Here is a 22,474-nt window from a genome sequence, read left to right on the forward strand (position 1 = left end):
ATTACTAACTTTGGTCATATTTGGTCACTACTACTTTCCAACGCAGTCAAGTCACAACACAAATCCGTATGGGTATGTATGTGTGTGTGTGTTTATGTTTGTTTGCTTTTTATTATTGGGTAATTCTTTTGTTTTTCTTTTACACAATCCAAAAAAACAAATTGAGCGCAGTTTTGTGTGGATTTTTCGGTATGATTTTACAGTACACGCGTTGGGGGTGGGTTGGGGAGGATTATCAAAATGGCGCGCCCACCAACCTCATTATTATCTTTTTGCTTATTTTATACATTTTTTCATTCTTCACACCACTTGCTACTTGCCCACACACACACACACACACACGCGCGCGCATGTGTCTCATATATGATTTATAATCACACTTTTCCATTGTAGTTTCCTTTTGTTGGTTTCCTTTTCCACTTTTCTGTAAGCAAACTAGCACGTGTGTAAGAAAGGGAAAGGATGGCGTTCGCTTGTTTTTTACTGTAAGGATACTGTTTCTTTTTTGGCATACATGCACGCGTGTGATTTTTGAGGGGGGAGGGATGGTGTTAAGGTCATTTTGCAGCACCTTTTCTTTTGCTTTGAAGCGATTTTTATTGATTTTTGTCATCGGAAAAGCTGTGTCTTAGTGCTCTCTCGCTCCTCTGTACATCGCGTCTAATCATTAAGTGCAATTCAGACAATTTAAAAACACACAGCGTTTGCAGTAGCATTAGCGGAGGCATCCTATTTTGGGATCGCTCGGTTCTAGGTAAAGGGTGGAAGTGACTGTTTGAATTGGGGAAACTGCATTACTATTCTTACACACACCGTCCAGCACCACAAATGTATTGCTTTCTTTAACACCTTGAAATGCCACTTCTTTCCGTCGATCTGTTTCTCTGCCTGCTTAATCCGCGAAAGGACATTTATCGCGTGAACCCGATGCCTCTTTCGCTTACTTCTTTAAACCCTAAAAATCGTGCTCTAAGAACTCCGACTTCTATTAGCTCTAAAGAGATAAACCAAGAGCGGCAAGGGGGATTCACTCGTTTGAAAGGCGCATATTTTACGATTTGTTCACTAAAAGAGAACGCACACACACATCCTTACATCTTCCCCGGAAACACTAGCGAAAGAGATGCGAATTGATTGAAATGGCTAATATGTAAGAATTGTATAGTATTCTCTCTTGCCCTGTCCTGTCGTCTTACGCTATTCAAATACAATGCACTACACTCACACACACAAGTGCGCGGAACCCAATGGCTAGTGAAACATAGCAGTGATTTATGCGCTGCAAATCCATTACGTTACGCTCCCACAACCTGAGCCCTTTCTCTCCTCCGCAGACTCAGATCGTATGGTGCGCAGAAATCGCGCACCTTCATCGCTTCAATTCACACTAAAAAACGGGCTCGAAGCAAAAAGGAAAGGAGAACTCGCCACACTAATAAAAGGGCATATTCTCGCTGTATAATTGCACTTTCATGTATTGCGGTGAAAGTGTTGATGAATTTCGCAACTCAATAGTTCAAAAAATGCAAATAATAAAAATGCACACATGTTTTAGCACACGTCGCTAAACGGCAATAATCGCTTCAATTCAAAAGGCAGGATAGTTTTTAGAAACAAAATGGAATAAGCATAAATGGGAGCTTTTTGCACAGCATATTCTCTACTCTACACAATGTGCAAAATAAGAAAAAAAAACAGGAGAGCAAGCTTCTTGTTTATGCCTGAATGCTGATTGAATGGCAAATACTGAAGTAAACATCACCATCACAATCACACAAAAGGTGGAGATGGGGGGAGAGGGAAAAGAAAGGAGCGATAATACAGACAGAATGCAACGTTGATGTTGCTGTTTTTTGTTTAAAGCGATTTAGCGCTTGTTTCCTCCTTTCGGCTGATTTTTACTTTCACACTTATTGCTCTGAACTGTCAGCGTTTTTTGTAGTCTCATTTCTCATGCTTTGCTTGGTTTGTTTTTGTTTTTTTGTTTTGTATTGTTCTACCTTAGGAGGAACCTTTATTTCTGCCCCGGCTAGCTATAACGTCTGCATGCTAGTTACTACTACTACTACTATCTCTTGTAATAAATTCTTCTTACGCCCGCGGATTGAGCGTCGCCTTTATTAAAACAAAGAAAGAAGGGGAGAAAAAATCTTGCAAAAACAATCCTCCGACCTGTACGTGTGGCACACTGGATTTCCTCTTTTGCCCTTCTGCATGTTCACCACACTTTTCCTTGAATGAATGTGCTCATTTGCTTTGCTTGCTCTTTTTCATCTTTTCTGGCTCCCTACACTCTCCTGCTTATCAGAATCCGACCCCCCTCTCCTTAATACACAAACACACACCTGACGCTAGCCACACACTGATATAAGCATGCCAATATTCCCGTTTTTTTTTTTGTTCTGTTTCGTACCTCTTTATCCACACTAATAATAATGTTTCTTCACACAAACACACGCTCTCTCTCGCTCTCTCTGTCTACTCTACCTTCAACTCAACACGCACGTCTGTTGCGGGGAGGGGTTTTTTTAACCGGGTAAGGGGAGAGCAGTGTCCTGGTACAGTAGAAGAGTTACGGGTGGAGGGAGGTGGTTTGCATTTTACTGCCAGTCTTTTTTAATCTCAAAACTCCAGTCCCACTTCAGGTGCTCGTTCTTGTCGTCGTCGGTGAAGAGGGAGGTGACGGAGTAGGTACCGCGGGCCATCATGCCGGACGGGGCCTCCTCGAACGGGGTGGTGTAGCTCTGGATTTCCTTCTTTGGTGGATAGGAACCAACCATCTGGACCATTTTATCGACTGAATCGAGGGGGAGGGAAAACAAGATTATTGTAACAGTCGGGCAAGCATCGAGACAGGAAAAAGGATCGCATATAGGTAAAACTAACACGGACGGCAAAGCATTTGTTGGTAGGGAAAGCGTAATAGCAACAAGGATAGGGAAGTCTGGAAGGATTGGGAGATCGAAACGAAATAACTCGATCACTGTTCATCTAAAAGTAATCGTATTTAATTTTCACTAAGTGTCATGTTCCCTCGGTTTGAGAGTACAAACGTGTATAAATTCTAACACTAACAACACTCGAATTAGTAATACGCTTAAAGTGCCGAAAGTGTGCACACTAATAACACATCAGCACATCACTAATTAAACTTGTGCTCTTTCCTATAGTGAGCGTTTTAGTACGAACTTTTACTCCCTCTACTAGTTCTTACCATGGATGGCTTTAACGCGAAAAGGTTTGTTCAAGCCACACACACACATCCCGAACGAGTATAGTCGGTGAAGAGGAATAAATAAAACAAATCAATCAAATCACACATTACCATCTTGTTCGAAATGAAACGAGGAAAACGATATTGCAAAGGGAGCAAATGGCAATGAAAATATGTATGAAAGTGAACAAATAAATGAAAAAAGGGCGTTCATGTTTCGTCCATTTAAACATGACACAACCAGGGCAAAAGGCAATTCAATTACACCTGTACATACAACACACGGTATGGATTGTTGTGTGATAAAAAGCGTTAAAGCGAACTCCACGCTCTTACCTGGGACGCCCATTCGGTAGGTTTTCTGCACATACTTCAAACCGTGCACAATCTCCCGCTGCACTACGAAATCGATGCGAATTTTGTACTGAATGCCTTCCTTAATGACGAACACCTACAATGGAAATAACGTTGAGAATGTTAGAAAATATTTGGCAATACTTATTGCACGACAAAGGGACGTACATTCTTTTTCAGCTTCGTTAAATCGCCAGTCAAATCGAGCTCCATCGGATCACGATCGGCCACCAGCAGGGCAAGCTTTTTCACGATCACCTTCCGCGGATCGGATTCATCTGAAAGAAAAGCAAAAAGAAACGCATTGGGTTAGTAAAACGGTCCACCTTATGCCCAAAACATCGTGTTATCAACGCACCAAAGATAATCTTTTCCGCCTGTGCCTCGCCGAGCAGTGCCTCCTTGTACTTTCGCAAGCTTTCGTCCTCCGCATCGGCGGCCATAATTTCCTCGATCGTTTTCTGCGGCGGTGGCTGATAGTTGCTGTCGTGTTCCTCCTGCTCCACCTCCGCGGGATTCATTTCCTTTTCGGTCGACATTGCTTACGGTAAGCAGTAAACACTGTTTGCTGAACTCGATAAAGTAACTGCAGAACGAAGAGAAATGGGTGTGATTAATACCGGTACAATGTTTCCCTGTCGTTGATGTAGCAGCGTGAAGAAGTCAAAAAGGTTTCAGCAAACGTGTATATCATGAACCAACGTGTATCAAACAGAGATTTTTTTCTTGGCGATTAGTGATTGTATATACTATTAGTAATCCATCGCGTTGCTCATTACAAACCACAATACACACACACACACCCAGCTCACATCGATTTCATATCGCGCGTTGTTTCTTATCACAGCGCAGTTTAACACAGAAAATGATAAAAACCAACCCAAAAGGGTGTGTGTATGTGCGTGTCTGTGTTCCCTCTTCCTCTATGGAAACTTCTTCAACCAACCGAAATGAATTATTTTTTGAAGGAAGTTGATTCGGCATGAGCATGACATTCGGTGGGCGACAAATTTATCTGACCACAGCCCACCAAACAACGTCACAAAACGACCGCGATAAGAACTTTCGCGTCCACAGAAAACGGACCGCATCATGCACCACATAGCACAGAGAAGAGCTATGAGCTATATTTTATTATTTCTCCACGCACGTATTTTATTGTTCGATGCAAATGGACAAGCATTGCGCACATTTCATTCCGCTGCGAATAAGCGAACGCAAATGAACGTATGCGTTACTTCAGAATATTGCAATTCTTGTCTTTTTTCTGTCTTTGCTGCATCGCCACAAGCACATCGGGTGGAAAAGGCCGATGCGAAATGACAACACTCCGACCATATTAAAAGTAATCAATAAAATTGATCCGATTCAGCTGCCGTGGCCGCTTGGTTTCAGCGCACGAAAGCGGTGATGATGGATGTGCCGCCGCCGCCGCCAGACACTGAGACCTTCACTTCATTCCACTCGCACCTCCCCGGTTCCTCGCTTTTGGGTGTTAGGCTCTCTTAAAAAGGCAACCCACCCAGCACACCCGGGTGGGAGGAGGCTTCTGTTGTGGATGATTTACCCTGTGCGGTTGAGCAGAAGTGAATCATTTACATGTGTGTGAGTGTACAGGGACCCTCTTTTTTGTTTTCATTAGGTGTTTCTTCCGCCGGTTCATTGCATAAATCGCAAGGCGTAAAGTCCAAGAGCGTCCACCGTGTTTGTGTATCACAGTGCAAAAAAGACATGCTGCCTAAAACGAAAATAGCAAAACAATAATAAAAAAAAAATAATAACGCAACAGCTTCACGCATATTGTTGCGCAGATAGGCAGACACATGGGGCAGCAGAGATGCTTTCGCGATTAGTCATCGCGGTCGATGCGCGCCGTGCGAACGAAATTTTAATGCACGCATGCATGCACGAAGAAACTGTTCCGGATGGGTTGGTTGGCCGATCATGATCCCATACATCCATATACGCACACGGTGCACGCCGGAATGTGCACGCAGTCATCGCTCCGGGATGCATAATAATCATGCTGTAGCCTTCCGTCCGTGCATGCTTTGATGTGTTGCGGTTTTCCTTTCGTTCGATAGAGTTCCCCAAGCATGTGTGTTTATGGGATCTTTTTTCCCGGGAAATTAATGCCATATTTTCCTTTCTTCGAACCTTAAAAAGCACGAAGCAACGATTAGCAGGCCTTTTTGTAGAACGGAGCGAAAATACCGACAGACATTTTCTTGTAAATAATTTCCTCCCTTCTCATAAACATACTGAACCCGTCGCCGCCGGCCGTATCTGTGTTGGCCGGTCAGAGGACAAGGGAATGTTGCGATGGCAACAAACACCTTTTACACTCTCCTCTTCTGCTTTCCGTCACCGGCAATTGACAATGGATGCAACCACACTAAGTACACATTGCTGCTCTCGTTGCCAAAAAAATGGAAGGTGTGAAAATCTTATTCCCTTTAGGTTGTGCTGGGTGGTGTTGCTTTCCCGACAGGTTGGCGAGAAGGTCAGAAAACGTTGACCATGATGGAATTCTCTAGAGGTGGGGAGCAGGAGTGACGGTGGGGTCTGTATCCAGAGTAAGACAGAAAACCCCGGCACGTCCGAATCTAATTTTAGGATAATGATGCTTCTTTAGTGGAGCTCGGTCGTAAAAGGGGGAGGCAGGGATGATGTGTGTATGTGTGTATGGTGGGCCAGCCAAAAAAAGCATGTACCACACACATTAGAGTACTCGCCCCCTTTCCCCCACCCCCACCACACACACACAGCGTGTTTTTGGAACAAAACGCATTCGGGTGGAAAGCGGAAGAGCGGTCCGAAACACTCTGTAGGATGAGGAAAGAAGAAGGAACCGAGAAGCGCCATCAGCACGCCTTGTGCGTTTGTGTTCGCTAAAATCATTTTCTCGAAGAGCCAATTTTGGTTGTTTTTCGGGCGCGGGTGGCTGGTTGGCCACTTTGGCCTTTTCTGTCGTTCCTCATTTTCCTCTGGATGGCTCACCCCACCGGCAGGGGGCGGGGAGTTGGGTGTGTACATAAATGCGTTTCCTCTCAATGCCGCCCGTCGCCGCTTTTCGTTAGTTTTCCATCGCTTCTCCGGTCGGTCCGGTCTATAGGGGCAGTTTCATGCTTTATTGGTTCTGCGCCTCGGCACATCGTCTAAAGTTGGCTGTGTGTGTATGTGTGTGTAAGTGTTGATTCATCGGCTTTCCGGCCGCCGCCTGCTTCTCCATGCTCTTAAAGGTAATCCGGCAGCAAAACCGGTGCGATAAGAAAGATCCGGAATGTTCAGTCGGGAACCTCGTCACTCGTGCTGCGGATTCCTCCAGCTTTTCTCCTCCTTTTCTCAACAAATGAACGTTATTTGCGATTGTTTTCCTTCAATTTTCACCTAATTGTACAATTTGCAATAATGCACTCTGGATGAGTCACACTTGGAAGAGCTTTGAAAGTAAAGCACAGCTGCAGACACACAGGGCACACACGCACACACCTTTACACGTGCGGCAACAAATATTTTTTTCAGATAAATGTGTCACCCCCACCCCCACTGCCAACTGGACTTCGACAAGAGATAAAATGCAGTTGCAGCAGAAAACAATGCAATTCACCTTGTTGTCGCATTCACACTTTACCACACCACCACCACCGATACCTCCACTGCCACTACAGACTCTTCTTCCAACAAGCGAACGAAACACGGTGATAACAACGGGACACCCTCCTCTAAGGGGAGGGGAAACCAATCGAAGCAGCCGCACGGCACGGAACAATCGCGATTTGCTTGCACCGCCACACACACACACATACACAGTCACGTATTTGCACGCAACACACACACGCAGAAGGCACAGGGCGGCTTCGACAGAAGCAAGCGAAGGAACCTTTTCAAGGAACAATCGACCGCACCACACACTCACTCACGAGGCGAGAACAAGAAGAAAATGTCCCCACACGCCGAGCCAGAATGCAATGTGAATGTACGTACGTATGTGTGTGTGCGTGTGTGGCAACAGTAGCCTCAAGGGAAATGACTGACCAAAAAAACGACCCACACAACAAAGGCGTAAACAATCCAGACGTACCGTAGAAGAAACAATAAAACGCACACGCACGAAACGAAATCACCGAATAAACGATAGCGCGCGGGAAAGAGGGGTAGATGAAAACGTCGAGCGACGCAGCTTTTCCGGCACCGGCCGTGTTCTTGTTCCTTCCTTGCGTACGCACACACAAACACACACACTCACTATACACGCGCTGGCGATTTCGCGAAAACTACAACAGGACGAACGGAACGAGCGACCAAAATGCGTTTTGTCTCCTCCGCGGGGGTTTCCTTTTTGGCGAATGGTGCGATGATGGATGGCAGCCGAACTGTCACCGCGCGGCCGCCCGTTGGAATGTCAAAAAGCCGTTGCGCCGCGAGCGCCCTCTGGGAGCAAATGGGACGAAGCTGCTCACAGAAACGGTGCGCGCCAAAACGCGTTTCCAGTTTGTTTCGCGGAAAGAGAGGGTGAATTGTGTGTGTTTGTGTTCAAATTCCTGGGATTCAGTGCGACTAAACGATTGCTGTAGTGTGTGGAGTGTAGCCGGAAATGCCGATTTACATAAGAAAGTAAGTAAAACCGCCGATTTATTCCTGTTTCCATAAAACAAGCGGCTGGAGCGAAGGAAACAAAAACCTTCGCCGTGCCGTAGCTGTCAAACTGTGCTGTCAAAAAGTGGGTCGTGTTTGTTGACGAACGGGCAAACGGGAGAGCCGCTCCTGTGCATTCGCATCGCCTTGCCACGATGGGTCCTCCGAAAAAGTCCTCCAAAAAGGATAAAAGTGGTTCCGGATCGGGCAGTGCCAGTGGGTTCGTGGAGAACAAGTGGAACAAAAAGCGACGGACGGAAGATGAAGCGTACGCCGCGTTTGCGGACGACGACGACAGCAACCTGGGCGAGAGTGACTTCGTCCCGGATGCGGCCACGAAGAATGCGGAAAAGAATGACGATGCGATCCAGGAGGATGAGTACGGGGCGAAGGACTATCGGTCGCAGATGGAGCTGAAGCCGGACAACGAGTCCCGGCCGCTGTGGGTCGCGCCGAACGGGCACATCTTCCTGGAGTCGTTCTCGCCGGTGTACAAGCACGCGCACGACTTCCTGATTGCCATCTCGGAACCTGTTTGTCGGTAGGATACGGGGGAGAAGGAGTGGAAGGGAGTATGTTTAATATTGAAATAATGACTGTGTTTGCATCTTCCAGCCCGGAGCACATACACGAGTATAAGCTGACCGCGTACAGTCTGTACGCGGCCGTGTCGGTCGGCCTGCAGACGCACGACATTGTCGAGTACTTGAAGCGACTCAGCAAAACAACCATTCCGGAAGGTATCGTGGAGTTCATCCGGCTCTGTACGCTGTCGTACGGTAAGGTGAAGCTGGTGCTGAAGCACAACAAGTACTTTGTGGAGAGTCCACATCCGGAAGTGCTTCAGAAGCTGCTGAAAGATCCGGTCATACAGTCGTGCCGATTGCGTCGCACTGAGGAGGAAGGGGGCGATGGGTTCATAAAGCAAACACTGGAGAAGGGGAAGGGAATAACGGCGTTCGGACAGACGAAGCTAGCTCCCGGACAAACTGCGCTGCCGGCCCCCGGGGTAACCACAACGGAGACGGGTGGTAGGTGAAATTGGGGGAAAGTGATTGTGTAATTGATGATTCATTAACCTTGTTTGCCTTTTATAGAAAAACTCGCGGAAGGTGGTGAAACGGTCACCGAGGAAGCGGCCGTGCCGGAAGATATCACCAACTTTTACGACAAAATGGACAACGAAGAGGAAGAGGAGGAAGCAAACCTCAACACAGTTTCGTTCGAGGTGAACCAGGAAAAGATTGAAGTGCTGCAGAAGCGCTGTATTGAGATCGAGTTCCCGCTGCTGGCGGAGTACGATTTCCGCAACGATACGATCAACGCCGACATCAACATCGACCTGAAGCCGGCCGCCGTGCTGCGCCCCTACCAGGAGAAAAGTTTGCGCAAAATGTTTGGCAACGGGCGGGCCCGATCCGGAGTGATTGTGTTGCCGTGCGGTGCCGGCAAATCGCTGGTCGGCGTAACGGCCTGCTGTACGGTGCGCAAGCGTGCCCTCGTGCTCTGCAACAGCGGCGTGTCGGTGGAGCAGTGGAAGCAACAGTTCAAGATGTGGTCCACGGCGGACGACAGTATGATCTGTCGGTTCACGTCCGAGGCGAAGGATAAACCGATGGGTTGTGGCATTCTCGTGACGACCTACTCCATGATAACGCACACCCAGAAGCGTTCCTGGGAGGCGGAACAGACGATGCGCTGGCTGCAGGAGCAGGAGTGGGGCATCATGGTGCTGGACGAGGTGCACACGATCCCGGCGAAAATGTTCCGCCGTGTGCTGACCATCGTACAGTCGCACTGTAAGCTCGGGCTGACCGCAACACTGCTGCGAGAGGACGACAAAATTGCCGACCTTAACTTCCTGATCGGTCCGAAGCTGTACGAAGCGAACTGGTTGGAGCTGCAGAAGCGTGGCTACATTGCCCGGGTCCAGTGCGCTGAGGTATGGTGCCCGATGGCGCCCGAGTTCTACCGCGAGTATCTCATCGCGAAGACGTCGAAAAAGATGCTGCTGTACGTGATGAACCCGGCCAAGTTCCGGGCTTGCCAGTACTTGATACGCTACCACGAGAAGCGCGGCGACAAAACGATCGTCTTCAGCGACAACGTGTTTGCGCTGAAGCATTACGCGATCAAGATGAACAAACCGTACATCTACGGGCCGACGTCACAGAACGAGCGTATTCAGATCCTGCAGAACTTCAAATTCAACCCGAAAGTGAACACAATCTTCGTGTCGAAGGTGGCTGATACGAGCTTCGATTTGCCGGAAGCGAACGTGCTGATTCAGATCTCCTCGCACGGTGGATCGCGTCGTCAGGAGGCGCAGCGTTTGGGTCGTATCTTGCGTGCGAAGAAGGGCGCTATCGCGGAAGAGTACAACGCGTTCTTCTATACGCTCGTGTCGCAGGACACGCTCGAGATGGGATATTCGCGCAAGCGCCAGCGGTTCCTGGTGAACCAGGGCTACAGCTACAAGGTGATCACGCATCTGGCCGGCATGGAGAGCGATCCGGATCTGTTCTACAAGACGCGCGAAGAGCAGGGCCAGCTGCTGCAGCAGGTGCTGTCCGCGACCGATATGGACTGTGAGGATGAGCGTATGCCGGGCGATGGGACGGGCGTGCCACGGCCGGGTGGATCGAAGCGTACCGGCGGGCTTAGCTCGATGGCCGGTGCGGATGATGCGATCTACTACGAGCGCAAGAAGTCGGCCCATCAGCATCCACTGTTTAAGAAGTTCCGCTGCTAGGATTAGGGCGTGTTTGTATGTAGTTCATTAAGATGCAGTTCTCAATAAAAATGGATTGGAATATGGTCTATCAAATTTATTTACTTAAAAAAGACATGTTGCTTTTTACATTATTTAGTTTATTTATATTGTACTTTATTGTAAATATTATATGAATCTTTTTTAACAGTCCTTCCAAAAATGGAGAACCCAACAGCACGCTGGAAGAGTGGAGCATCGTGGAGCTGCAAGGTGATCTGGACGTCCGGGGCGATCGCATCATGTCTGGACAGTTCATAGGCGATCTTCTCTACAACAAATACGGCCAACCGGTATGTTAACCCTCCTCAACGAGAATTCCCAAGATAAATAACTAAAAATAGGCCTTTCTCCTACTTCAGATTCTTATCATTGGCCATCATATACTGCAAGGAAGGATGCAGAAAATCGACAAACCACTGCTGGTGGTCGAAAAGTGCGATCTGAACCGACGGGATGACGATGATGAGGGCGATGAAATGATGCTGGACGTCAGTCAGCTGCCGATGACACAAGGCAGCGAGCATGAGCTGGACTCGACGGCCCAATCGGTCACCTCGAACCGCACCGTACTCGACTCGACCGTTGCGATCGAACACAAGGTGGTGCCGAAGGTCGAGTACCGGGTGCGTGCCGTCGTACGGAGCAAAGTATTGTTCAAAGCGCGCCCCAAACCAATCATTGCAAACGTTTCCAAAACGGTGTAACATTGTTGTTGTGTATAAGTAAAATATAAGCTTTCTTAAATGTACTAATTAAGGTGTTAATGAGTCACACCGCCGTCGCCCTTGTGGCGATGCGTGCCGCGCGAACCGGTAATGCGCACATGCCACACCGAATATCACACCGATTGCGGCCGTATCTGATCTCTTTTCCCGCCCAACGTGACATCACATTAGTGTGCATCATCACGGCTTTGCATTTCCTGTTAATAATTTTGCAGTCGCTGCGAGGTGAGCTTTACAATGAAACGATCAGACAAACTGCTCTGCCGGAAAAGGGGCATTTGTCACAGGTGCCGGTGTTTCTGATACCGATCTTCTGTGTGCTGTACTATAAAAGGCTCCTTCACAGTGGCTTCGAGCAAGCAGCTACCCACTGACAGTGATCACGGTACGTTAACACACAAGCGAACGGAGCGAAACAACATGAACAAAGCAATTGCAGCGATTTTTCTACTAGCGATGATGGTGCTGGTGGTGAGTTGAGTTTGGTAAAAAAAACGTAAAATGTTTAAATTTAAAATCATTTCCATTACTTCTAGCACTACGCATCCGCTGAGCATAAGAAGCCGAAGGACACGCTGACACGCATCGACAATGTGGACGGGATCGAGATGATCAAACCGCTCGACGATGTGCTGAGCGCGATGGAAGGCTTGCGAATGCGCCGTGCTGCCCAGGGTGGCGGTGGTGGTGGTGGCCAGGGACAGGGCGGACAGGGCGGTAAACAAGGCGGCGGCCAGGGTGGTGGACGCCGTGGACCACCAGACAACAGCCAGGGCAGTGGTGAAAACTAATGCCACAGTGAGTGCTGAGAGGAGTCCGCTCCGATCGCTCTTCCTATCAAAAACCATCGTAAAAAGCCTTTCTTTGAAGTATGATCGTTGGTGTGGTTTTGTTTGGTTTGAATTTTAGAAAATGGAACAAATTGTTGTTCCGTTCCGTAGTTCGTCTGTTCTTACTAGCCATTTGAACTGATTTTTAGTTGTAGAGTTGTTCGAAATTGCACCCCAAAAACATGTTCGCAAAATAAAACACACATAATTTATCAAATGCAGATGCTTTTGTGGTTGAAAAAAGGGGTTATAATTATGTTAACCATCAGCACCTTCGCCAAAGAACTTAAGATCTCTCTTCTGCTCCTCCAAGCCATCTTGTATGCTGCTTTTGTTCGGATTTAAATCTACTCAAACGCGCAAAAAAATACAATTCTACACCATAGAGAGAATATTTATATAAAAATACACACACACATATACATATACATGCAGGGACGGGCTCGTATCCGGTAGTCATTATTTTACTAATAATTAAGACCGTTTCCTTATCTTCTCTCTGTCTCTCTATGTCTCTTTCGTACGCTTACGCCTAAACACTATCGAAAACAAAGGGCTTCGTCGTCGGAATTTCTTCTTCGATATCCTTAAAAAAACAGACACAGCGCGCGGTATTCGAAACTATTTAAAACACGAACGAAAAACAAAAACAAAAGACACACACGCACAGACTTTATCGGAATGGAAAACGCTTCTCTTTCTCCTTGGAAAACAAACACAATAAAACTTTATAAGTTAATAAATACCTTACGTTTCTGTTTTGTTCTTGTTTTTTTTTTTTGTTGGTTGGTGATTGTTTCTAAAATCAATTTTCCCTAACTTCTATTACCCTATGGTCTGTGCTTTTTTTTCTTTTTGTATCAATTTCCTATCACAACCAAGTAACGAACATGATAAGAATCGCACCAGTGTGCGTTGGAATTTTGGTTGATTTTGGCTTCTCTCTCTCTCTCTCTCTCTCTCTCTCTCTCTCTCTCTCTCTCTCTCTCTCTCTCTCTCTCTCTCTCCCTTTCTCTTCCTCTGTGTTGGGGAGGAAAACTTGAATAAACAGGAATGAAGTAAAAGGAACCAGGATGAAGCGGATTTGGATCACACACGATCACACAACTTGTCTTGCTTTTTGCTTAAAAATTATAAAAAATCACTTGCGCGTTTCGTTTTCTCTCGTACAAGACTGCCTCTGACTGCCTCTTCCCGTTCGCACTTAGGTACTACCTAGGTACTACTATCACCGCTACGTATTAGGGGATGGGGGAAGAAGGGTGGCAGAGTCCGACCGGCCGGTTATCTAAGCTATCTAACCACTAGTATAATACATTAAAATGTGGAATGTTAATTTGGCTGCTATTCTCGCTGGAATGCTCTTTGTCATAATGCTTAAAGTCAATTTGCGCTTTGTTTTGGAGTGATGGGCGGACACACAAACCTGCACGCAGTTTAACGACCGAAAGGACGGGAATTAGTAGTGTAATATCATCATCATTGTTAGGTGGTATTTCGTTTTCGTACGCTGCATCGCCCAAAGGTGGTTGGAAAGATATGATGAACCCTTTTGTAGCTTTTTTTAACGTCCGAAGACACCCGGGGGACCAGGTGGTTGTGGACCATCAACCACAAAACAACAACCATATATCATCCCACGTTTAGGCAAGATTCACATTCACATAAGGCACTGTTCGGTTTTGTTACATCCCGGTGGTTCCGTTTCGGTTCCCGCCCTGTGTCCCGCGGCGTTCAGATTTCCTGCAGCGACAGCACGGACCCGTTGTGCGTTTTCTGGTCCTCCAGGATGGTGGTGAGCGTTTTGAAAACGTTGTCCGGCAGATGGTCGAGCAGCATGCGCGGCATCACCTTCAGCTCGGTAAAGTCTTCCGCCGTGGCCCACCGCATCTCGTACGTTGGTCCACCGCTGTTGGATTTCCTGTTGGATTTGGGAGGTTAAGATGATGGATTAAAAATGTTGAAAATCAGACTAACGACAAGGGAACTTACTTTTCGAGTTCCGTTTTCTTCCGCCGCACGATGTGCAGTATGCGGCCACCGGTGTACAGGCGCGTTTTGGCAAACCGGCGTAGAGAGATTTCGCTCGACAGTAGTCCACCCTCCTGGAACGATATAAAGCAATTGAGTAAATCCGGTTCGAAGGACTAGTTTTTGTGCAACTTACCGCAGTGGCCACCGTCTGGATTGGGCGCTCACCGGACAGCAGTGGACTTTGGGCGGCCTTTTTCGTGATTTCCGTCACATCGTGCCAGGTCGTTTCGAGATCTCGCGATGGCACCCCAAACAGCGCATAGCCGAACCCGTTCAGCATGATGCGCCACTGTGCAAAACAAGAAGTCAAAAATTAGTCAAAAAGAACAAAAATAAAAACTCACAACACACACACACCTTTGGCAGCTTACACGCCCGTATCGTTTCGATAACGCTCGTGCGCAAATTCTCGATCGAATCCACGCCGAGCCGCATCACGAAATCGTCCCCGACACCGATCGTGAACGCGAAGCTCTCCGTACAACGGGCCGCCTCCCGGCTCAACAGTCCCGCTGGCGTAGCGAACGCGTACACGCGCAAATCCGGAAAGCGGCTGCGCAGTTTAGCCGCCAGCAGGATGGAAACGCCCGCACCGAGACTGTGCCCCGTCAGCACAAGCGTATACTCGGGATAGGTCGCACAGATACGCTCCAGTATGTTGCCCTCGCGCAAACGCTTCAGCATACAGTCGACACCGGCCACCATGCCGCGGTGGGCGGACGAGTCCGGTGGCATGCCGGGTGCATCGAAGCGTTCCGCATTCGCGACCAGATCGGTGAAGACGTCCCGCATCGACAGACTGCCCCGGATCGCGATGACGATGCTTTTCGTGCTGTGATCCGCCATTATGCAGAATGGTAACTGTAGGGGAGAGAGGGGGTGAATGGAGAATTAGAATCTTCGAAGTACTATGAACATAAAGATAGGAATTTCTCATTAAAATTGCTTTGAGATGGGCTAATGAAGGGAGAAAAGTCATATAAAAGCACTGCGGCTGACTAGTCTGAGCGAGAGACATTCATCACTACTCGGAACATGGACATCTGTTTGTTTGTTCTCTTCTTTGGAGCCGTCACGTTGTCTGTTCTTCCTCACATCCAAGCTGATAGTAAGTGACAATATCATTCCAAATCTTCAACACTTTCAACACTCCAATATCGCTCATCATCGCTCCTTCATTGCAGGTCTCGTTGTAATTTCCAAGCGCTACAGCAACAACTCCTACTCCTGCTTCGTTCGCCACACCAAGGACGGTCTTGAGTATCATTTGACCTACAATGTGTGCATCTTGGACCCCTCCACCATCAACAATGGCACTGCAGTTCCCAACAATCTGGTAGGATCGCTCCACTGTCTACTCTACGAGTGTACCATCACCGCCGACGAGCTGATGTCTGCCGATGGCCAGCTGGAATGCTTCCGTCATACATACACACCACCCGCGCCAGTGCTCGATCGTTTCACCACCTACAGAAAGTGGCCTGGTACGCCGTTCTCGATACCGCGAGAGAGACGACTTGGGCGCACGAAGCGTGACTTCAGTTGGGTCACCTTCTTGGAGAAGATCTCGTTCATGGGACGGCATCAGAGCACGGTTAGCAAGCAGAATGAAGCGTACTTTCATTACAACTTTATGAACAAACCATCGAGTGGTGGTGGTGGTGGTGGTGGAGGTTCTGTTGGAGGTAATCGTCCAGTACAGCCATCTCCGCCGGTTGCCGATACCACTACACCAGCCATAACAGGACCACCGATTGAACCATTGACAGCAGAAGCTTAGCAGGCGTTGGAAAATGAAATACATACACAGTGGTTCCAAAACAGTGTTTTCAATGCTTCCAGGATCACAAAACATCGCAGGAGGACTTCAATTTTTACAGCAATTTGAACAAAAGTCAAGATCTCTTTAACAGACATTCAGCCTAGTTACAACCACTGCTTCCAAGTAAGTACAGGAACATGCAATATCCAATGTCGCTCGCCAAAAATAAATCAACCAGATTCCCCTACCCTGGACTGACACGCCAAAACGACATTAGCCTCGAAAAACTGTCAACTCGCCTCCAATTGCCGCACTCTAATCTAAAATGGGAAGAGCGTGAAAGGTGTTGCATTTCACAGCGCATGACACCTGTCTTCCTCCCACATCAAAAACCTGAAGCGAAACGGCTGCAGCTCCGATAAGACTCGCCGCTTTTTCTATGCCAAAAACACCGTTCAGGGGAAATTGTCTGCGCCATGTTATTCATAAATTATTGTAAGTCTTTCTGAAAAAAAAACCGGTCCTAAAACCACCGACGGGTGTAGTTATCAGTTCCGACCTGTGACGCTCCGTTTCTTCGTACGTGGACGTATAAAGCGATCACTCGCACCTCACTCAAGTGTCAGTGTGTTCTGTGTTGTTCTATTCATACCACATCAACGTTAGTTCGTTCGTTGCCATGGAAATCATTTGCTTGAAACGGTGCTGGCTTTCGATGCTACTGCTAGCGATGCTGATGGGAGTGATCTGCACCGGTGCACCGTTTCAGTGTGACGAAGGAGCAGAAGAAAATGCGGAGGAAACGTACGGAAAGCTGCAATCAATTCCACCATCCACTACCGGTAAGGTTCCTGTCGAGAATTCCCCAAAAAGTGCTCTTAGGTACTAAAGGAACTTCTCATTCCAGAGTTCGCTGGTCTGCAAGATGAACCGGTAGACTTTGTGCCTTCGAAATCTCAGCACGACATGCTGAAGTCCCGGAACTCTAAATTTCTCGGCGTAGATCGCAGCTCGGAAGAGGAATGATCGGGGACGATCGTAACGTAGGAGGGGGAATAAAGCAAGTGTGGTCTCTTCTTACCTCAAATACATGATTTTTGAATGACGCGTGTAGTACATCTTCACTTCGCAACCGGGACGTGTACCGTACGCCGGCCAGATGACACAGGCAGCAGTTGTCATCGATGATGATTTGGGGTTTTCGTCTGAAATACAACCACAAGAGAGAAATCCGAAACCGTTTAGACTCAATTCTTCCTGCCTTTTCACCCTGTATTTCCCCGAAACTCATCCACTTACCGGAAGCACGCACAGCACGTCATCTTCGGTATCAACCGGTAGGGCCCCGTGCAGCAGTTCAGATAGCACACCATCGGCCAACCGTACGCGGCCAGCGCGAAGCGTAGGAAGTGCCGCGCATTCTTGATCGTCATCCAGGCCGGCGAGGTGGCAAAGACGCGCGTAATGTCGGTCGAGTACCGCGGACCGTCGTCGTTGAGCATGCGTATCCGGCGCATCTCGCGCGTTTCACGCTTCTGTCGGACGCGCAACAGCACACAGCCGGCCACAATGTCGGACGGTACGAGATCGGTCCCACGGAACAGCGCACTCAGCAGGCTGGCGACCTGCGTGAACGCTTCGTGCCCGAACTCGTCCCGGCGCAGGCAGCAGAAGGCCCACCGGAACCGGCGGAACCATAGCTTCGACACCTTCCGGTGGATCGCCGACTCGGTCGGTCCGTTGTCGTTCGTGTCGCGCCCATTCTTGTACTTGGCCGAGCCGAGCGGGTCAAACACGATCGCCAGGCCAAATATTATCAGCGCAAACACGACCCAGTTGAATAGGACGATTGCTGGAAGATTGTTACGAGTTAGTGAATTAGTTCAATAAGCCTTTTTATTCGTTAAATTGAAATTGACACTAGACAAGCCTCTATGGAATAGTTCTAGGAAAAAGAGACGTCTTATTTGCACAGTATCCTCGGATAGGCCAAATGATACTGTTGCGCCATATTACGCACATTATAAGCAAACAGTTTTGTTTTCTTCACCTGATCCACCTGCGGAAATAGCACGCTGTACAGCTGAATCAATCTGGCCTCAGTTGGCGCAAGGTCTGGCTGTCTGTCTCTACGATCGTATCTCGCGTAGTAAAATAAAAGCTTTACTTTCCGTCGTCAAAAATAGGCCAAAATCTGTAGCATTGCTAAAGAATCTGAAGCATGCAGCCTAATTGCAATTAAGGACAAATCGAATTCCTTAACAAATTAAGGTAACTTTCATCAATTTTAAATAAACGGTTGAGAGAAAAACATAAAAAGCAATGCTCATAAAGACATTTATACATAAAACAGTAAACAAGTAATGGTCGTCGAATGCATGTTACTATTGTAGTGCTGAAGTACTATTTCGAGAAGCCTTTGATCAATAGAAAGTTTCTTTTTCTTGTTATTTAAGAGCAATAACCGATTAATGGCCTGATCATTTAGACGTCAAAGGAGCTTTGGCTATATTCTGTATGGTTGGGAGGCTTGGTAGATTCGAGAGTTGAACTCATGACGTGCATGTAAGTAGTAAGAATGTGCGACTTGACGACTGTACCAAGGGATCACTTGCTCCACCACCTGTACCAATAGGTTTTGATTCGGCACTTACCTTCGATCACAGTTCGGGATACCTTATCATTGCTTCTACACTCGAACGTTCCACAGAACGCCCACATGGTGCCCAGCACGTTCAAGCCCGTTTCCGGTAGAATTAAAAGTATTCTAGAAAAGGAATAGCGAGAGAAAGTAATTAGGATGGTTTGAAAGGATGCGTGCAACCTTTTGCAACTGCAACGCGATGTTGCATCTTAACTCACTTGATTACTAGCAGCGGCGCAACCAGCCGGCGCTTGTGCACCTCGGTAATGCTGCCCTGGGCGCTGCGATTGACTAAGATGACGAGCAGTAGTATATTTACACTAATTAACACTATCGTCCCGACCAGATAGATCCGGACCGGGACCGCATCCTCACCGCACTCCTCGGTCACGTTCCAGTAGGTGGACGTTACGCACGAAATCAGCCCCAGCCTGGCGGAATAGAAGAAGAAAAGAGAGGAAAGAAAGCGACGTTAGAAAATGGCAACCTTTTTGGCATGGCGTGGCGTGGGTGAGCATGGTACTGTACTGTGCGATACTTACCATACGATCCGGAAGCAGATTTCGAACACGCACGGAAACACGAGGTCGTCCGAGGCGGCTAACCATTTCCGGCCAAACAGACGCAAAGCCGGCATGACCTGGGTGGGAGGGGGGAGGAGAAAAGCGCAAACAACTGGTGGTGAGAAAATTTATTGCTCAATCATGGAAAGATGATGCAATGGCGGTGTGCGAGGAGGGGGGGAGGAAAGGGAGGAGAACAGATTGTTTGAATAGATGGAGCCGATGGATAAGGTTGGATTTATCTTTCCGCAACACCGTTGACGTAGTGTGTACGGTTTGCAGGCTTGGGGGGTTTAATTTTGCACGCGAATTGTAACAAAACGGTTGAACAGATACATTTTCTTACTCAATTTAGCATTTATTGGTTTTATTTCAAATTATTAAACCAAATATTATAGCACACCGAAGCATAACGCTAACAGGATGGCTTCGTCGAACGTGACACGTCTCGCAAGAATGTTGCTTGCTGTTAACAGCTGTGCTGTGTCTCAAACCATTTCAAAGCTTCAAACGTCGAACAACGGGTCCACCCACCCAATTGCCGTTGGAAGTGACCGTAGGAAAATGTTGCAGGCAATTAGATTAAAACCACCACCGGGGGGCGGAAAATGCGGGCATTCATTCCCCCAAGTGGTGTGGCTCCATCCCCGGCTAATGCATATTCATACCCGTTTTGCTATTCGGAGCAGATGCTCAGCTGAACTCTTCACAGTGCACCAGTCCGCTCAATCGTTATTTATTCTAGAATCCGAAAGCAAAACAACAAAAAACCAACAACCCCGCATCATAACACATTCGCATCTCGCATACACCATGGAAAGATGCGCTCGCCTAATAATCGAACCGTTCTATCTCGCGCGCTCGCGTAGATCGTGCACCCTTCCGCGGCGCTTCATTGAGCAGTTCTAGCGCGGGGCATCACAATGCTTTAATTAAAACCTCTGCCAGCGCTGAGGTTGCGACGGGGGAGAGGGGAGGCGGTTTTGAGTGGTTGCATAATTGGAATTTATGGCGTAACGTTTCACCCTCCCGCTCCCTTCTGTCCTACCGTTTAACCGGGGTGGAGTTGAGTCAATCCATCGATTGAAATGGTTCAAAAGAGGAGGAGGAGCAGGGTTAGAGGAAAGAAGCGTTTCGGAAGGAAGCTACACAGCGGAGTGGGAAATGCCAAAAGCTTCAACCTTCTCGTGCGTCCATCGTCCACGATCGATCGTTCCGTCGAGATAGGTTCTAATTAATGCCAGCAATCCCACAGCAGTGGGCAGATGCAGATGCACTAGAAAGGGAGGCAGCAGCTCACCACGGTCACCACGGGGGCAGGGTTGTGCGGGGAGGAAATGAATTTAGGAACTCCCAGCATGGCATTCCATGGTAAAAGCAAGTAAATCAAGCGACCGAACGTCACTTGCTTCTTCTCGGTCTCTGGAGTGGAGAGGGAGATTGGTGATGGTTGGTTTTGAAATACGAACTGCCAGCATAAAATTGATTGCCTTAATTAGGAGAGCAAATAGCGCTTGAGCGTACGCTTGAGAGGGATTAATTCGATTTAAAACAAAGTCCATTGGGGGTAAGAGAGCGTTTTAAACGACTTTATTTCGATGCTGGAGAAGTCCGTAAAGGCAAGGCTCCAATCGTTTCTATTTAAAGTTTTTAAAATTGTTAAAATTATTGTAACTGCGAGCACAAAACATGACAAAAAATGAAGCCACATAAAGGTTCCTGAATCATGAAACAAATGAACAAACAAAAGAAAATGAACATCGAAACATGGATTGCAAATGACAGCATAACAAACAGCAATTGAGCATTGTTTCCAATTCAACGACTTTTGCGACTTTCACGGCAGCATAATACAAGTTCAAAGCAATCAAAATCAAAGTAGAGATATTTACACAACGACTCAAAGCGGCGAAGAAATGTCATTCCTTGCCCTAAGTGTTTGATGCGACACGAAATCTCATCAGATTTCGATTTCGAGTTCAAGTGATCACGATGCGACTGTTCTATTTACCTTTTCCTTTGAAATCCCAAAACACCCACTTCCGTTGGGAACGAAGCGTCCGAAATCAATGTAATGTTTCATGCTACTACCACTACTACTACCACCACGCCACGCGAAATGGATGGAAACAAACATAAACTGCAGCACAGCACGAGGTCCACACACCGTTCGAGAGTGTAAATAAATCAACATCGCGGGACGGTTCCCCTGGCGCGCAAGGGCACGAACCCGGGGCGCAGAAATGGGAAGAACAGCAATGTGAAGAAGCGACTTTTGTGCAGAACAACCGGTAAATGCCCTTGAACGACGTCGGTAGGTCGGTAAAACCAATTTCCTTGCCTCCCACGGTACGTGGTTCCACGGTCCCCGCGTATGCCGCCGCCGTTGGGAACGATCGGAGGCTGTAATTCACACTTGACGTGTGTGTGTCGCCGCCGCCTCCTGTCCCTCCTTGGTGGAAGGGTGGATAAGACAGGAAGTGTCACGGTCAAAAGCTCCAGTGCCTGACCTGACCCGCCCAGCGCGTCAGTGACAGCGAAGCGCGCGCAAAGAAGCGACACAAAACACAAGGGGCGGACGGATAGTTTCAAAGGGCGTTGGTCAGAAAGGTCGTCTCCGGGGCAGGCAATAAGAAAGCGAAGGGGGCGATGGGAATGGGGGAATGGGAATGAATGCAAAATCAAAACGGCGTGCAAGTTCGATGGATTTGTATGCTGCCTACAGATGGAGACGGTGGGGCAACAGTTCACCTTAACCTTTGCGGTGTGCGCGGCTTATTCAACCTTTTTGTTTCCCTGCTGGAACCACCACCGCCGCCACCCGCATTGAACTTTAAACCAATGATGCTAATGATGTTAACCCTCGGCCGTTCAAGCCCTTCCCGATAGGCGCCCCCGCTATGCGCAATTGGGATGGAAAATCAAACCAGATTTAGA

The 22,474-nt window shown here is 47.8% G+C and overlaps 4 protein-coding genes across 11 annotated transcripts in view; 2 read left to right on the forward strand and 2 right to left on the reverse strand.

Moving 5' to 3' along the window:
- Positions 1-67: 67 nt before the first annotated feature.
- LOC1280517 (rho GDP-dissociation inhibitor 1) lies at positions 68-7,983 on the reverse strand. Of its 5 annotated transcripts, none has more exons than XM_061657407.1 (5): positions 7,653-7,983; positions 3,927-4,154; positions 3,737-3,846; positions 3,551-3,665; positions 68-2,797 (listed from the first exon to the last, which is right to left on the reverse strand). In XM_061657407.1, exons 2-5 carry the CDS (start codon positions 4,105-4,107, stop codon positions 2,601-2,603), a joined length of 603 nt encoding a protein of 200 aa, XP_061513391.1. In that variant the 5' UTR covers positions 4,108-4,154; positions 7,653-7,983; the 3' UTR covers positions 68-2,600. The 5 variants fall into 5 exon arrangements, with proteins under 5 accessions (XP_061513391.1, XP_061513392.1, XP_061513393.1 ...); XM_061657408.1 differs by having other exon boundaries at positions 7,179-7,929; XM_061657409.1 differs by lacking the exon at positions 7,653-7,983 and adding an exon at positions 6,959-7,212.
- A 25-nt stretch (positions 7,984-8,008) lies between these two features.
- Positions 8,009-12,755, forward strand: LOC5667963 (chromosome transmission fidelity protein 8 homolog). The gene is made up of 4 exons (XM_001689203.2): positions 8,009-8,185; positions 11,128-11,269; positions 11,339-12,175; positions 12,241-12,755. The coding sequence occupies exons 1-3, from the start codon at positions 8,166-8,168 to the stop codon at positions 11,681-11,683; spliced, it is 507 nt and encodes a 168-aa protein (XP_001689255.2). The 5' UTR covers positions 8,009-8,165; the 3' UTR covers positions 11,684-12,175; positions 12,241-12,755.
- LOC1280516 (general transcription and DNA repair factor IIH helicase subunit XPB) lies at positions 8,270-11,053 on the forward strand. The gene is made up of 3 exons (XM_061657390.1): positions 8,270-8,747; positions 8,822-9,237; positions 9,304-11,053. The coding sequence occupies exons 1-3, from the start codon at positions 8,362-8,364 to the stop codon at positions 10,956-10,958; spliced, it is 2,457 nt and encodes an 818-aa protein (XP_061513374.1). The 5' UTR covers positions 8,270-8,361; the 3' UTR covers positions 10,959-11,053.
- Positions 12,756-13,465: 710 nt separating the features above from the next.
- The window catches only part of LOC1280514 (diacylglycerol lipase-beta), a 29,685-nt gene continuing 20,676 nt past the window's right edge, over positions 13,466-22,474 (reverse strand). For all 4 annotated transcript variants that reach the window (XM_061657394.1, XM_061657391.1, XM_061657393.1 and 1 more), the window contains 9 exons: positions 19,517-19,614; positions 19,193-19,405; positions 18,985-19,097; positions 17,630-18,182; positions 17,412-17,535; positions 14,926-15,429; positions 14,702-14,857; positions 14,527-14,639; positions 13,466-14,455 (listed from right to left, as the gene is read on the reverse strand). In XM_061657394.1, the coding sequence (XP_061513378.1) occupies positions 14,269-14,455; positions 14,527-14,639; positions 14,702-14,857; positions 14,926-15,429; positions 17,412-17,535; positions 17,630-18,182; positions 18,985-19,097; positions 19,193-19,405; positions 19,517-19,611 (2,058 nt within the window). In that variant the 5' untranslated portion in view covers positions 19,612-19,614 and the 3' untranslated portion in view covers positions 13,466-14,268. The remainder of the gene's footprint in view (positions 14,456-14,526; positions 14,640-14,701; positions 14,858-14,925; positions 15,430-17,411; positions 17,536-17,629; positions 18,183-18,984; positions 19,098-19,192; positions 19,406-19,516; positions 19,615-22,474) is intronic.

Source organism: Anopheles gambiae, chromosome 3 (assembly GCF_943734735.2).
Source record: "Anopheles gambiae chromosome 3, idAnoGambNW_F1_1, whole genome shotgun sequence".
NCBI classification, from domain to species: domain Eukaryota; kingdom Metazoa; phylum Arthropoda; class Insecta; order Diptera; family Culicidae; genus Anopheles; species Anopheles gambiae.